Source organism: Aspergillus heteromorphus (assembly GCF_003184545.1).
Source record: "Aspergillus heteromorphus CBS 117.55 chromosome Unknown BO70scaffold_15, whole genome shotgun sequence".
Lineage (NCBI taxonomy): Eukaryota > Fungi > Ascomycota > Eurotiomycetes > Eurotiales > Aspergillaceae > Aspergillus > Aspergillus heteromorphus.
Genome location: NW_020290420.1, coordinates 103,069 through 115,205, shown reverse-complemented (window position 1 = coordinate 115,205; position 12,137 = coordinate 103,069). Strand labels below are relative to the sequence as shown.

The 12,137-nt window shown below is 54.2% G+C and overlaps 5 protein-coding genes across 5 annotated transcripts; 2 read left to right on the top strand and 3 right to left on the bottom strand.

The window, feature by feature from the left end:
- The first annotated feature begins 1,105 nt into the window (after positions 1 to 1,105).
- Positions 1,106 to 3,434, top strand: BO70DRAFT_50389 (NTF2 and RRM domain protein). Its single transcript, XM_025548492.1, has 4 exons — positions 1,106 to 1,156; positions 1,284 to 1,723; positions 1,777 to 2,760; positions 2,823 to 3,434. Exons 2-4 carry the CDS (start codon positions 1,412 to 1,414, stop codon positions 3,114 to 3,116), a joined length of 1,590 nt encoding a protein of 529 aa, XP_025398585.1. The 5' UTR covers positions 1,106 to 1,156; positions 1,284 to 1,411; the 3' UTR covers positions 3,117 to 3,434.
- On the bottom strand, positions 3,435 to 4,220 carry BO70DRAFT_50390 (uncharacterized protein). Its single transcript, XM_025548493.1, has one exon. It carries the CDS (start codon positions 4,149 to 4,151, stop codon positions 3,753 to 3,755), a length of 399 nt encoding a protein of 132 aa, XP_025398584.1. The 5' UTR covers positions 4,152 to 4,220; the 3' UTR covers positions 3,435 to 3,752.
- Positions 4,221 to 4,688: 468 nt separating this feature from the next.
- hsp90 (chaperone Hsp90) lies at positions 4,689 to 7,663 on the top strand. The gene is made up of 3 exons (XM_025540340.1): positions 4,689 to 4,753; positions 5,021 to 5,309; positions 5,382 to 7,663. Exons 2-3 carry the CDS (start codon positions 5,049 to 5,051, stop codon positions 7,224 to 7,226), a joined length of 2,106 nt encoding a protein of 701 aa, XP_025398583.1. The 5' UTR covers positions 4,689 to 4,753; positions 5,021 to 5,048; the 3' UTR covers positions 7,227 to 7,663.
- A 220-nt stretch (positions 7,664 to 7,883) lies between these two features.
- On the bottom strand, positions 7,884 to 8,128 carry BO70DRAFT_362727 (uncharacterized protein). The gene has a single exon (XM_025543387.1). It carries the CDS (start codon positions 8,046 to 8,048, stop codon positions 7,890 to 7,892), a length of 159 nt encoding a protein of 52 aa, XP_025398582.1. The 5' UTR covers positions 8,049 to 8,128; the 3' UTR covers positions 7,884 to 7,889.
- On the bottom strand, positions 8,112 to 10,894 carry BO70DRAFT_362726 (uncharacterized protein). Its single transcript, XM_025543386.1, has 3 exons — positions 9,995 to 10,894; positions 9,465 to 9,914; positions 8,112 to 9,404 (listed from the first exon to the last, which is right to left on the bottom strand). Exons 1-3 carry the CDS (start codon positions 10,752 to 10,754, stop codon positions 8,425 to 8,427), a joined length of 2,190 nt encoding a protein of 729 aa, XP_025398581.1. The 5' UTR covers positions 10,755 to 10,894; the 3' UTR covers positions 8,112 to 8,424.
- Positions 10,895 to 12,137: the final 1,243 nt, after the last annotated feature.

The window sequence follows — 12,137 nt, the reverse complement described above, 5'->3', positions numbered from 1 at the left end:
TGTATGTGTCCGATAAGTCTCACACCGTCTCTTTCCCGGGTCGATTCTGGCACTATCTTTTTTTTTTTTTTTTTTTTTAATGGATGTATAATCTCACCTTTCGCTCCCGTATATGTCAAGGAAAACTTCCGTGGTGCAATGTGGATTATGTAGAAAGCGGCGCAGACCTCTTGAATCAAATCAATTGGTATAGATCCTTGATCCAAGCATACTGCAGATGGTCTGGGTCCTCCCCCGTCTGTGATCTGTGAGGGAGGGAGGTACCTGGGCCATACCGCCAATCAGCGATCGTGCTGGGGAGGGAATTCGCCGCATGCTGATATATATCATGATTCATAGCAAACCGAGAGGGTGGCTAGGCGGTACTTTGTGCCAGGTAGAAATCCCAATGTCCCTCGACAAGAGCCCATGGCGCCTTCCGGAGTGTATCAGACAGAGCCATGGGCCAAGGCCATCCATGACTCGGGAGGGAATCACCGTAGTCTCAAGAGCCCATCCCGGCTTATTACTATTGCAGGCAGGGAAGGGCTTGGAAGGGCGTGCCCGGGTGCCCGGATAGGCAAGCGGTGGGGGACCGGCCAAGGCGGCAGCTCACTGGAAGCGGCCTAGCGCCGGGCACTTCTTGGGTCGGCCGCTGGATTTCGCACCAGCAAATTGAAGGCACTGCGATTCACTGCTGGGACGGGCCCTTGACCTCAGAACTGCCAGTCGGTTCTGCTCTGCGGCTGCTCCAGCACCTCTCGCTCTCTCCCTCTCACCACCACCACCACCTCCTCCTCCAACTCCAACCCACACCAACCTACTAAACCCACTTCCAACGGCATCGACCTCACTTTCTCCCCCCATTCCCCCTCATCGATCCCACTATCTTTCCTTCCCACAATTCCCGTCCTCGTCCTATTTTCTGCTCTCTTCCACCTCGTGAGCCTCTTTATCAAGCTTCATCCACCCGTCGTCCCTTGCTTTTTTCCTCTCCCGCTTGTCCCTCGGGCTTTTCCTTCTCGCACAGTCAATTCCGAATCGCACAAGACTCTTCCTACTTCCCACCTCCACGACTTCGACGCGCTATCCTTTGGAACCTACTCCGGTTTCCTTTTCTCTTTTTCCTCCACTTCATTGCGCCTGCAGGGAACGGTCCGTTCGCCCGTTTGACGTTGTGAGTTCCCTTTTTTCCTCGAGTCTTGTCCCCGAATTCTCTCCTCCCCCCCCCCCCCCCCCAAAATCGTCATAGACACACCTGTGCTTCACACACTGACAATTCCCCCCCTTCCCCTCCACGGTAGCCAAGCACCGGGGAATATTTCTTACTAGAATCCTTCCCTTTCGTCGCCGCATCTGCATATACTTTAGCTTGCCGCCCTTAGATTTTTCTTTTCTTTGTCGACCTTTACGCTTTCCTTCCCCCCTCACAATGGCCGACACGACCCAGGCTCCTATCAACGGTGGCTACCCTGCGCAACATGCGTACCCCGACTCCTACAACCATGCTTCCGTGAACAGTGCGGCCAGCTTCCAGCCCGCGCCGTCGTCCACTCCCTCGAACGCCCCGTCAAATGACCAGAAGAACGGCATCTCCAAAGATGAGGTCGGCTGGTACTTTGTTGAGCAGTACTATACCAACATGAGCCGTAGCCCTGAGAAATTGAACCTGTTCTACTCTCGGCGCTCTCAGCTTGTTTTCGGCACTGAGGCCGAATCCGTACAGGTGGCAGTGGGTCAGAAGGTCAGTCGTTCCGCCGGCTACGTGGGTTGTGTTGCTAACGTTGCTATCTGTAGGCTATAAATGACAAGATCAAGCAGCTGGACTTCCAGGACTGCAAGGTTCGCGTCCTGAACGTCGACTCGCAGGCTTCGTTCGACAACATCTTGATCTCGGTCATCGGCGAGATCTCCAACCGATCGGAGCCGTCTCGTAAGTTTGTGCAGACCTTTGTCTTGGCGGAGCAGCCCAACGGGTACTACGTTCTTAATGACATCTTCCGCTATCTTGCCGACGAGGAGGAGGAGATTGAGACCGAGGAAGCTGCCCCGGCTCCCGCCCCTGCTGCTCCGGCCGACGCGTCGGTTCCGGAGGTGCCTGCACAGCCCGAGGCTGAGACTGCCCCCGAAGCTGTCGAGACCCAGGTAGACAGTGAGCCTGCTGTCGCCCAGGTCGACGAGAAGCTTGAGGAGGCCGAGAAAGGCGCTGAAGAAGTGCCGGCCACGGAGTCTGCTCCCCAGACCAATGGTGACAGTGTACAGGAAGCTCCTGCCGAGGCTGCTCCCGAAGCCGCTGCCCCGGCTGAAAGCGATGATCTCAAGGTCGAGGAGCCTGCTGCTCCCGAGCCCACTCCTGTCCCCGAGCAGAAGGAAGCCCCTGCTCCGGCCAAGGAGAGCGCTCCCGCAAGGGCGGTTCCGAAGACATGGGCTACCATCGCTTCCAAGTCTGGTGCCACCGTACCCGTTGTTCCCGCCCTCCCCGTTACTCCCGTGAAGCCCACTGCTCCCGCTGCTCCCGCTCCCGTTGCCAGCTCTACTCAGTCGACCGCCACCCCTCCCCCTGTCACTACTGAATCCGTGCCCAGCCAGCCTCCCTCGAATGATGGCTCTGGATGGCAGACTGCCGGCCACGAACACAAGAAGACCCAGTCCCGGGCCGGTGAAGAGCAGAACGTTCTCGGCTACATCAAGAATGTTACCGAGAAGGTCGATGCTGTCTTGCTAAAGCAGACCTTGTCTCGCTTCGGAAAGCTCAAGCACTTCGACGTGAGCCGTCAGAAGGTATGTCACTGTCCCACAAGGAAAGGGGGGTGAATATTGAAACTAATTGTTGTTGTTTTTAGAACTGTGCGTTTGTCGAATACGGTGATGCCGCTGCCTATAACGCTGCCGTTGCCGCCAACCCCCACCAGATCGGAACCGAGCAGATCTACGTTGAAGAGCGCCGTCCTCGTGCCAATGCCTTCGGTAATGGCAACTATGGTGCGGGCCGCGGTGGCGCTGGCCGTGGTCGTGGAGACCGTGCTGGCAGCCAGGGCCGGGGAGGCTTCCAGCGTGAGGGACGCGGAGGCTTCGCTCCCCGTGGCCGTGGGGGCAATGTCAACGCCAAGGGTCGCAACCAGACTCAGACTGCTTAAACTCAACGACAATGCATTTGACGTCTAACGAAGAATGAAGAGAGACTGGAAGCGGAGGTCGACCAACAGACCGTTGTCCTTCGCCTGTCTCTCAGCCCCCCTTCTTTTTTCTAATAAGGTCATATATGATACTTAGCCCTTCATCCTGGCTTGAGACGGTGAGACGGTATACGGGTTTAGATGCTCACGGCGATCCAGGACATGTATTACTCTGTCCCTTCCATTTTTTTCTCCCCCCTCCCCCCCTACCCCCTTCCCATTTACTGATAATGACATGTGTTATGTGACCCTGCTCTGTCACACTGCATATTAGCGGTTGGAAAAGTTTTCTTATCATTTCCTAACTGTGCTTTGATTGGTCGTCGTCCTGACTTTTGCTTTTGCTTTCTGTATCACTGTGTTGCCAATGATCTTTCTTCTCCCTCTGACGGTTCCTTTCTTTTCCCCCTTCGCATAGCGAGCTCCACGCCCGTGTTGTTACCATCTATTTCCCGCTCCGCCCTGGTGATGATGCTCCCCATCCATCTCTCTTCCCCCGTTTCTGTATGTTCTTGATCTAGTATCTTTTTTCTAGGACTGTAAATGGATGGCTTCATTTATTTTCCTTTTCGCTCGGATCTCTTGCTGTTATCATTGCTATCGGGGAATTGTGGCCTCCGGGGTGCGTGTACTCTCCGGTGGCTGATCGAAGAAATCTACATGATGAATCAAAGAAAGCAAACGATATCTGTTCTTGACAGGCCTGAGAGGTAACTCTTGTACTGTAGTAGTAGTACCTAAGATAGTAGATATGTCTCCTTCGAAACTCCGACGCACGGGGAGCTGGGACGGGCGCATTGACGGCGGGGGGGGGAACCTTGCATGGACGAGACTGAGGAACAGCCCTGGTAGTCCGGGTAACCAGGTTGTGTAAGGTACGGAATACCGTGGTACTAAGTGTAGATAAATACCATGGCCATACAATACATCGTTACATGCCCCTGGGTAGAAAGTTCTGGCGGAAACCCAGGCGGTCAGAGAGATCCCGGCACTCATTGGCTAGGAGGATTGGTGGGGGAGAGGAGCGGAACGTTCTAGCAGGCGTGATACAACTGCTACCCTCGCAGTCTATCTATCTACTCAGTAGCACCCGGGGACGGGGGAAGGGAGGGGGAAGACTTCGGTATTGGTCTCTATTTTTGTCCCTCGAAGGGCTGAGATGGATCTAGATACTCCGTACTAGTCCCAGGAACCGTGACCCGTGACCTGTGACAACCTGACCCGTGAATAATTAATTCACTAGACGAGTAGTAGAAGCATCTAGATCGGAGAAGCCACTGGAAGATCCTGGGGGGAGAGGCGGCGGGCAGGCGTGGAAGTTGCTGGATCGCCGTAGAAACGCCGCACCGAAATTTCGTGACGGTCCGCCCAAAGAACATTAAGGTCCCCGCCCCGTCACCGCGGCTGCTTTTTTTCTTTCTCCTCTTCTCTCTCTCCTCTTCTCCATCCCTCCACTCTCCCATCTACCCACTCATCCCTCCTTCCTTCCTCCATCTCTCAATCTTTCTCTCCTCTTTCCTTCCTCCATCTCCTTCTCTAGCCCGGTGACTCGTGTGTCCCAGCTAGCCCTCTCATCTCCTCATCTCCCACCCCATCTTGTGAGTACACCACCACACCTGCAATCCTTACACCGGAGTTGTGTGACTCAGCGGGTAGCCTTGGGTGCGAGCTGGCCGGGAGGCAAAAAAAAAAAAAAAAAAAAGAGAGGGAGAGAGGAATTTTTTTTTCTAGAAACTTCCTCTCCCCTGTCGCCTCCCGCTTGCATTTCCTTATCTATATCTGCCGTGTTCCCCTCTCCTTCCCTTCCATCTCCTACCGTCTGTGTGGGATTTCACTTGCCCGTGCTGACCGTCCACCCCTCTCAGAATTTAACCCTTCCGTGCTACCTTCACCATGTCTGCCGAGACCTTCGAGTTCCAGGCTGAGATCTCTCAGCTGCTCGGCCTGATCATTAACACTGTCTACTCCAACAAGGAGATCTTCCTGCGTGAACTGATCTCCAACGCTTCCGATGCCCTCGACAAGATCCGCTATGAGGCTCTGTCGGACCCCTCCAAGCTCGACTCGGGCAAGGACCTCCGCATCGACATCATCCCCGACAAGGAGGGCAAGACCCTGGTTCTCCGTGATACTGGTATCGGTATGACCAAGGCTGTAAGTAGATGAGCTTCTAGCTGCCATCCTCTCTGAAGGAGACTCGAGACCTGACTATTCTCTGTCGTTTAGGACCTGATCAACAACCTCGGTACCATTGCTCGCTCTGGTACCAAGCAGTTCATGGAGGCTCTCACCGCCGGTGCTGATATCTCCATGATCGGTCAGTTCGGTGTCGGTTTTTACTCCGCCTACCTGGTCGCCGACCGTGTCACCGTCATCTCCAAGCACAACGATGACGAGCAGTACATCTGGGAGTCCGCCGCCGGCGGTACTTTCACCCTCACCCAGGACACCGAGGGTGAGCAGCTTGGTCGTGGTACCAAGATCATCCTCCACCTGAAGGATGAGCAGACCGACTACCTCAACGAGAGCCGTGTTAAGGAGGTTGTACGCAAGCACTCCGAGTTCATCTCCTACCCCATCTACCTCCACGTCCTGAAGGAGACCGAGAAGGAGGTCCCCGATGAGGAGGCTGAGACCAAGGAGGAGGAGGGCGACGAGAAGAAGCCCAAGGTCGAGGAGGTCGACGAGGAGGAGGAGAAGAAGGAGAAGAAGACGAAGACCGTCAAGGAGAGCAAGATCGAGGAGGAGGAGCTTAACAAGACCAAGCCCATCTGGACTCGCAACCCTGCCGACATCACCCAGGAGGAGTACGCCGCTTTCTACAAGTCCCTCTCCAACGACTGGGAGGACCACTTGGCCGTCAAGCACTTCTCCGTCGAGGGTCAGCTTGAGTTCCGTGCCATCCTGTACGTTCCCAAGCGTGCTCCCTTCGACCTGTTCGAGACCAAGAAGACCAAGAACAACATCAAGCTCTACGTCCGTCGTGTCTTCATCACCGATGATGCCACCGACCTTATCCCTGAGTGGCTCAGCTTCGTCAAGGGTGTTGTTGACTCCGAGGATCTTCCCCTTAACCTGTCTCGTGAGACCCTCCAGCAGAACAAGATCATGAAGGTCATCAAGAAGAACATTGTCAAGAAGACTCTCGAGCTCTTCAACGAGATCGCTGAGGACCGTGAGCAGTTCGACAAGTTCTACGCTGCCTTCAACAAGAACATCAAGCTCGGTATCCACGAGGATGCTCAGAACCGTCACTCCCTCGCCAAGCTCCTCCGCTACCAGTCCACCAAGTCCGGCGATGAGTCCACCTCCCTCGCTGACTACATCACTCGTATGCCCGAGCACCAGAAGCAGGTCTACTACATCACTGGCGAATCCATCAAGGCTGTTGCCAAGTCTCCCTTCCTTGACAGCCTCAAGCAGAAGAACTTCGAGGTCCTGTACCTGGTTGACCCCATTGACGAGTACGCCTTCACTCAGCTGAAGGAGTTCGACGGCAAGAAGCTGGTCGACATCACCAAGGACTTCGAGCTTGAGGAGTCCGAGGAGGAGAAGGCCGAGCGCGAGAAGGAGGAGAAGGAGTTCGAGGGCCTTGCCAAGAGCCTCAAGAACATCCTCGGCGACACCGTCGAGAAGGTTGTTGTCTCTCACAAGCTCGTCGGCTCTCCTTGCGCCATCCGTACCGGCCAGTTCGGTTGGTCCGCCAACATGGAGCGTATCATGAAGGCTCAGGCCCTCCGTGACACTTCCATGAGCTCTTACATGTCCTCCAAGAAGACCTTCGAGATCTCTCCCAAGTCTTCCATCATCAAGGAGCTGAAGAAGAAGGTCGAGGCCGATGGCGAGGGTGACCGCACCGTCAAGTCCATCACCCAGCTGCTTTTCGAGACCTCTCTCCTGGTCTCCGGTTTCACCATTGAGGAGCCCGCCAGCTTCGCTGAGCGTATCCACAAGCTCGTGTCCCTCGGTCTGAACGTTGACGAGGATGCTGAGACCACCGAGGAGAAGGCCGCCGAGGAGGCTGTCCCCGCCGCCGCCGCCGGTGAGAGCTCCATGGAGGAGGTTGACTAGATGTTGACCACATGATGTCACGTTCTTCTTCTTTTGATCAGGATGGAAACGAAATGTTGATGACCCAGAACTGTTCCGGCGGTATCTGCCTCATGGATTCGTTCCCTGAAGCGGTATTGCGCTTATAATGGGAACGGCCCACTACGGTTGTCCTGCAGTTCTTGATTTTCATTTTCTGAATCATGAATTTCACCTTTTCGGCGTTTTGAGCGTTTTATTACCCCCAACCTAAATACATTCCGGCTGATTTTCTCAACTGTCCTCCCTCTTCGCGGCTGCAGGACTTGAGTGATTTCGCGCGGGTAGACCTTTCTGAGAAATAAAAGCTTTCTCTCTGTTCCATTATCTTCCCTCCCAATCGTAGTTGATCTTCGTGAATCGGTAAACAAGCAAGTACATGCATGTAGTGCAGCTTTTCCACGACGAACAGAGCAGAGAGAGTGCTCGAGTACTTAGTTTTCTGGCATCTGTATGTCCAATCCACGTACGTACTACATACTATATATTTGAGCATGTCAATCAAACTTGGAAACCGGGCCTCAGGGTTTAACCACACAATTATACCATGCGTCGATCCCATTCAACTGTACTGCAACAACAGTACTGCACCACAATAAGACCCTGCTACGAAAGCTACAACAGCCAGACACGATTATATTACTATTAGAAGCATCCATATCCATTCCTACGAACCAATAACCCTAATTCAAAAAAAGCAAGAATAATGAGATCGACCGAGACACTGTGTCCGTGAATCCAGAACGCCAACTCCAGTGTGCGGTGTGCGGCGTGCATAGATGGGGATCGCATCGGTTCGTACATAGTGAAAATATTATTCATGGGGCGTGACTGGGCATTGCGAAATCGATCGGTGAGCAAGGAGGTAAAAAGAGGGGGGGGGGGATGGTGTAGTAGGAGTGAAGAACAATTAGAGAGGGGGGGGAAGGGCATATAGTGCCCGGAGGAGAGGGACATGTGCATGAACATTCCGGCAGACGCCTGTTTGGCAGTAGAGAAAGATGACGGAGAGAGGTCGCCCTGTAACATCGCGGTGGCTTTTGGTTACTTGGTTCGTTGGGGGAGAGGGGTGGTGGGAGTACCGGGGAGAGAGGTAGGAGGAAGGCAAGATAGGATAGGATGGTCCTGGATCAGGCGCGGGCACCAGACGATGATACACGCCCGGCGTCAGCTGGGCCCTCTAATCGCTAGGACCTCGCCAATCAAAGTGCCACTCCAAGAAACTGCGAGAGGATAGACCCCAGGCTTTGGCCAGCCAAAGCGCCAGTCCCCCTACAACCCCGAAACTGCCCACGATCTGTACGATGGCCCATCCCCGCCGCTTCAGATCATCTGACCACCAGACGAGGCCAAGAGGATCATGCGAACTGATTCTGGCAATGTGGTATTCCACATCCTGTCCGTTTTGAGTTCGAACGAGAAGGCCGCTCCCGCTTGCTTTTTCTGTGGGTGCACGGAGGCCGCAGAAGCCCGGCGTCTGCGTGACTGGGATCAATGATCCGTCCACTACACACTCGCCCAGTCGCTCGGTGAGCCAGACGGCTCGCTCGCCTCTTGCCATCGCGGCGTATCTCTCTCGTTCATTATGCAGGCTTTGCTGCAACTCAGAAGCCCACTTGGCTAACTGCACGCGCGCCAATTTCTCCTCTTGACGGGTGTGATCTGCTATCCGGGCCATGGTGTAACTGGGAGAACCGCGCCGTACACCGTGAGGAAACGTTAATGGACCGGACTGTGGATGACGCTGGAGTTGATATGGCTGCTCCCGTTGCTGCTGAGCCAGTTTCTTTGCAGCCGAATGCCGCATCCAGACAATGTTTTCGCCATCGAACATCCTCTGGACCAATAAGGTCAATTCGGATGAGACTAGCGGCTGGACGTAGTCTGGACTCATCAGGGTACTAGCATCCATCACATCGTCATCAGTGGCTTTTGCCGATGATACCGCGAAAGGGATTTGTCCATCGAAATCGTCTGCTCCAAGGCAGGCATTCCCAAAGAGAAAGGACTTGACAGAATTGGACTGGGCATGGAGATGGAACGATGATTTTAACATAGATATTTGCTCTGGAGTCAACAGATCTGCCTTAGAAACCAAAGGCACAACATTGGTCCACCCGCAAAGCTTTTTTATGCACTCGATGTCTGTGAGAAGAGTATCTAAGGACAAGTCAGCTAGCGAGCCAAAGATGTAGCGAGGGAGTGATCTATTTAACCTGCCTTCAGATATGAGGTATAGTACAGCGTCCACCTGAGTACCACCATGTCCTGCAAGCATGTTTTGGAAGTCATGGTTGCAGGAATCGAAAGCTGTTGTTGCGCGGGAGAGTTGTTGGCGCATGTAGCTTATGATGGCATCTGTTTGCCCGATGCGACCCACGGGATTGGCTAGCGTGTCAACGAAGCAGATATTGCGTTCCAATACCACATCACCTACGCTTTTCCTCCGGCGTAGTACACGGGAATCCTCCAAGTCCGACCACCAAGCCGGGTACGGTTTGGTACTGGCATATACCTCCGACGTCGGTAGTCTATGGGCCTGCGACAGCTGGGCCATTGAGAGAGACGTCCGTGAAAGTGCTGGGGAATAGGTCGGTGGGAAGTCATCAACATGCACAATATCCTCGCAAACCTGGACAATAGACCTGATAAGAGAAGATTTTCCAGAGCCTAGATGACTGTCAGCAAGCGCCCGCCCTGCGGAAATGCAGGCTGAACAATAGTGATGCGTGACGAAATGAAGAGCCTACCAGAAGCACCTGCAATAAGAACCTTGAACCGACCCAGCGCCTTCCCACGAGATGTAAAAGGTCTCCGGCTGGGCATCTTTATGCTTGGCATAATGAACTGTGATGTGCTATCGTGGTCCGAGTTATGCGTGGAACCAAACTCGTTGTCCTCGTCCCCGGAAGCGACCGCTTGACTACTCAACTCATCCGTGATCGAGATCTCATCGAGGTGGCGCATGGACTGGTTCGAGATCGATTTAGGACTGCTAGGTAGAGATGACGGCTCGTCAGGGTTGCTGAGGTTCAAGGGAGTAAGGGGCCGGGGAGAGGTCAGGCCGGAGGACAAGACAAAGGGATCAGGTCTGCTAAGATGGATGTTCTCGAGCGGCTTCAGCGTTGACCTGCGACGGTTCGGGCCGGAAACCTCATCGTCTTCGCCGCCATCGTGGACATGAGGCGGAAGCACGCCGGGAGCGGATTGGACTCCCGCGGGCTTCCTGAGCGCCGTTGGAGGGCCAGGCTGGGCCTCGGATGCAACCAAATCGGTCCCCAAGACGGTTTCCTCCAAACTGTGTACACCATACAAGTTAGCCCTGGAGGCTTCAGACTCGTCGGGGGAGAGCTCGTCGTCGTCGTCGGCAGCGGCAGCGGCGTCGGGCCCGTGATTGCGGGACAGGAAGAAGGTCGCGGGGGCGGCACTGTGGGGATCGGAGGTCCACTGCTGCTCGATGGAGGCCTTACGGGGTCGAGGCAACGCGATATCTGGAACTGGAGGTCTCATGGTGGGGGACAAAACAGGGATCTCGGCGGTACCTGGACAGACCACAGACGGGTGCCAGGCATCAGAGGAGAGAGAGAGAGAGAAGAGGGAGTGCTCGTGCTCTGGCTCTGGTGGTCGTGGTGGACGTGAAGGAAGGATGGGATGACCGTTCGTCAGTCAGTCAGTCAGTCAGTCATGCACCCGCCCGGTTATGTCATGTCATGCCTGCCTGCCTGCCTGGCCGGGGCCGCTGTCCGGTCACGTGATATCCAGACTCCGTACTGCTTGTGTATAGGGTATTTTTTAAAAGACAGAACCCCGCACCTGACTCATCCGGATTGTGACTGCATCCTGTGATAACTAGTAACTACTTCATTCTAGGTACTGATTACTAATACCAAGTGAGTATGAAGTACGGTAACTAGTATACCTTTGGATACACCTTCTTCTAGTACGGACTCTCTGTACGAGTTACCTATCATTGGCATTATTATCAATAAGAATTACTTTACCTTTACGGGATTTGCCGACCCTGGTGCGCAGGAGCCGGTAATTAACCAATCCAGCCACCGGAGACACGAGACTCGCCCAATCACTGGGGTTGAGTACCTTAATTTCCCTAGGTTTCCCCGTGGCCATAGCCGACCAGACTTTGATTCCGAGGTGCCCACCGTCGTCTAGATGGTAATACTATGTTGATCGTGTGAGCAGTACGGGTGTATGTCTGTTTCAACAGCTCCAGATTGCCTTCCCTAAATCAGAAGAAACCACCCTTATGGGATGGGAATGACATTGCAATCAATATCTGCAGTAGATCATATCCTGGCAACTCGCAACAACTTACTTCTGTCCGTGCAGGATATACATACATCTTAGCAGTACTCCGTATATAGTACTTAGTAGTGGTTAAAAGGTCAAAATTGACCTGTTCCGGATGAAAAAAAAAAGTGCCCAAATGTTTCAGTTGAGTGTGAGAACCCCTGCTAGATAGATAGATGCTTCGCCTGCAGGCTAGACTAACCACTAGCCTCCCCCTAGGCCTACGGAGCACCTACGCCGTACTCCGTCCTGCATCGGCCATCGATACGGAGTAATGCGTAGTTCGTCAACGCCAGGCTGCCAGGCTGCCAAACCGCTAGTTGAACCGAGCGTGGCCAAAGGCTTTCCAGGCGATGTCACCCCATGATTTGACGGGATTAACTTCTATCCCGGCCGCAAGTTGCTAGTCTTGCGTGGCTTCAGGCGGCAGCCAGGACGCCCGCCTCCGCTTTGCCCGGCCGGCCGACTAGGGTGCTGATGGTGGCAGAAACTAGACATAGCTTCATCTTGGTCGGGTCATATCTGCGGGCTCAGAAGCCGGAAGCCGGCTAGTGTTGGGGGTGTGGATGAGTCCATCCATCTTTA

Coding starts and splice junctions, on each gene's coding strand:
- BO70DRAFT_50390 (XM_025548493.1), bottom strand. CDS start 4,151: ATGAGTGCCGGGATCTCTCTGACCGCCTGGGTTTCCGCCAGAACTTTC.
- BO70DRAFT_50389 (XM_025548492.1), top strand. CDS start 1,412: ATGGCCGACACGACCCAGGCTCCTATCAACGGTGGCTACCCTGCGCAA. Junction 1,724..1,776: donor AGGTGGCAGTGGGTCAGAAG/GTCAGTCGTTCC, acceptor TGCTATCTGTAG/GCTATAAATGACAAGATCAA. Junction 2,761..2,822: donor TCGACGTGAGCCGTCAGAAG/GTATGTCACTGT, acceptor TGTTGTTTTTAG/AACTGTGCGTTTGTCGAATA.
- hsp90 (XM_025540340.1), top strand. CDS start 5,049: ATGTCTGCCGAGACCTTCGAGTTCCAGGCTGAGATCTCTCAGCTGCTC. Junction 5,310..5,381: donor GTATCGGTATGACCAAGGCT/GTAAGTAGATGA, acceptor TCTGTCGTTTAG/GACCTGATCAACAACCTCGG.
- BO70DRAFT_362727 (XM_025543387.1), bottom strand. CDS start 8,048: ATGTACGAACCGATGCGATCCCCATCTATGCACGCCGCACACCGCACA.
- BO70DRAFT_362726 (XM_025543386.1), bottom strand. CDS start 10,754: ATGAGACCTCCAGTTCCAGATATCGCGTTGCCTCGACCCCGTAAGGCC. Junction 9,915..9,994: donor TCTTATTGCAGGTGCTTCTG/GTAGGCTCTTCA, acceptor ACAGTCATCTAG/GCTCTGGAAAATCTTCTCTT. Junction 9,405..9,464: donor ACTATACCTCATATCTGAAG/GCAGGTTAAATA, acceptor ACTTGTCCTTAG/ATACTCTTCTCACAGACATC.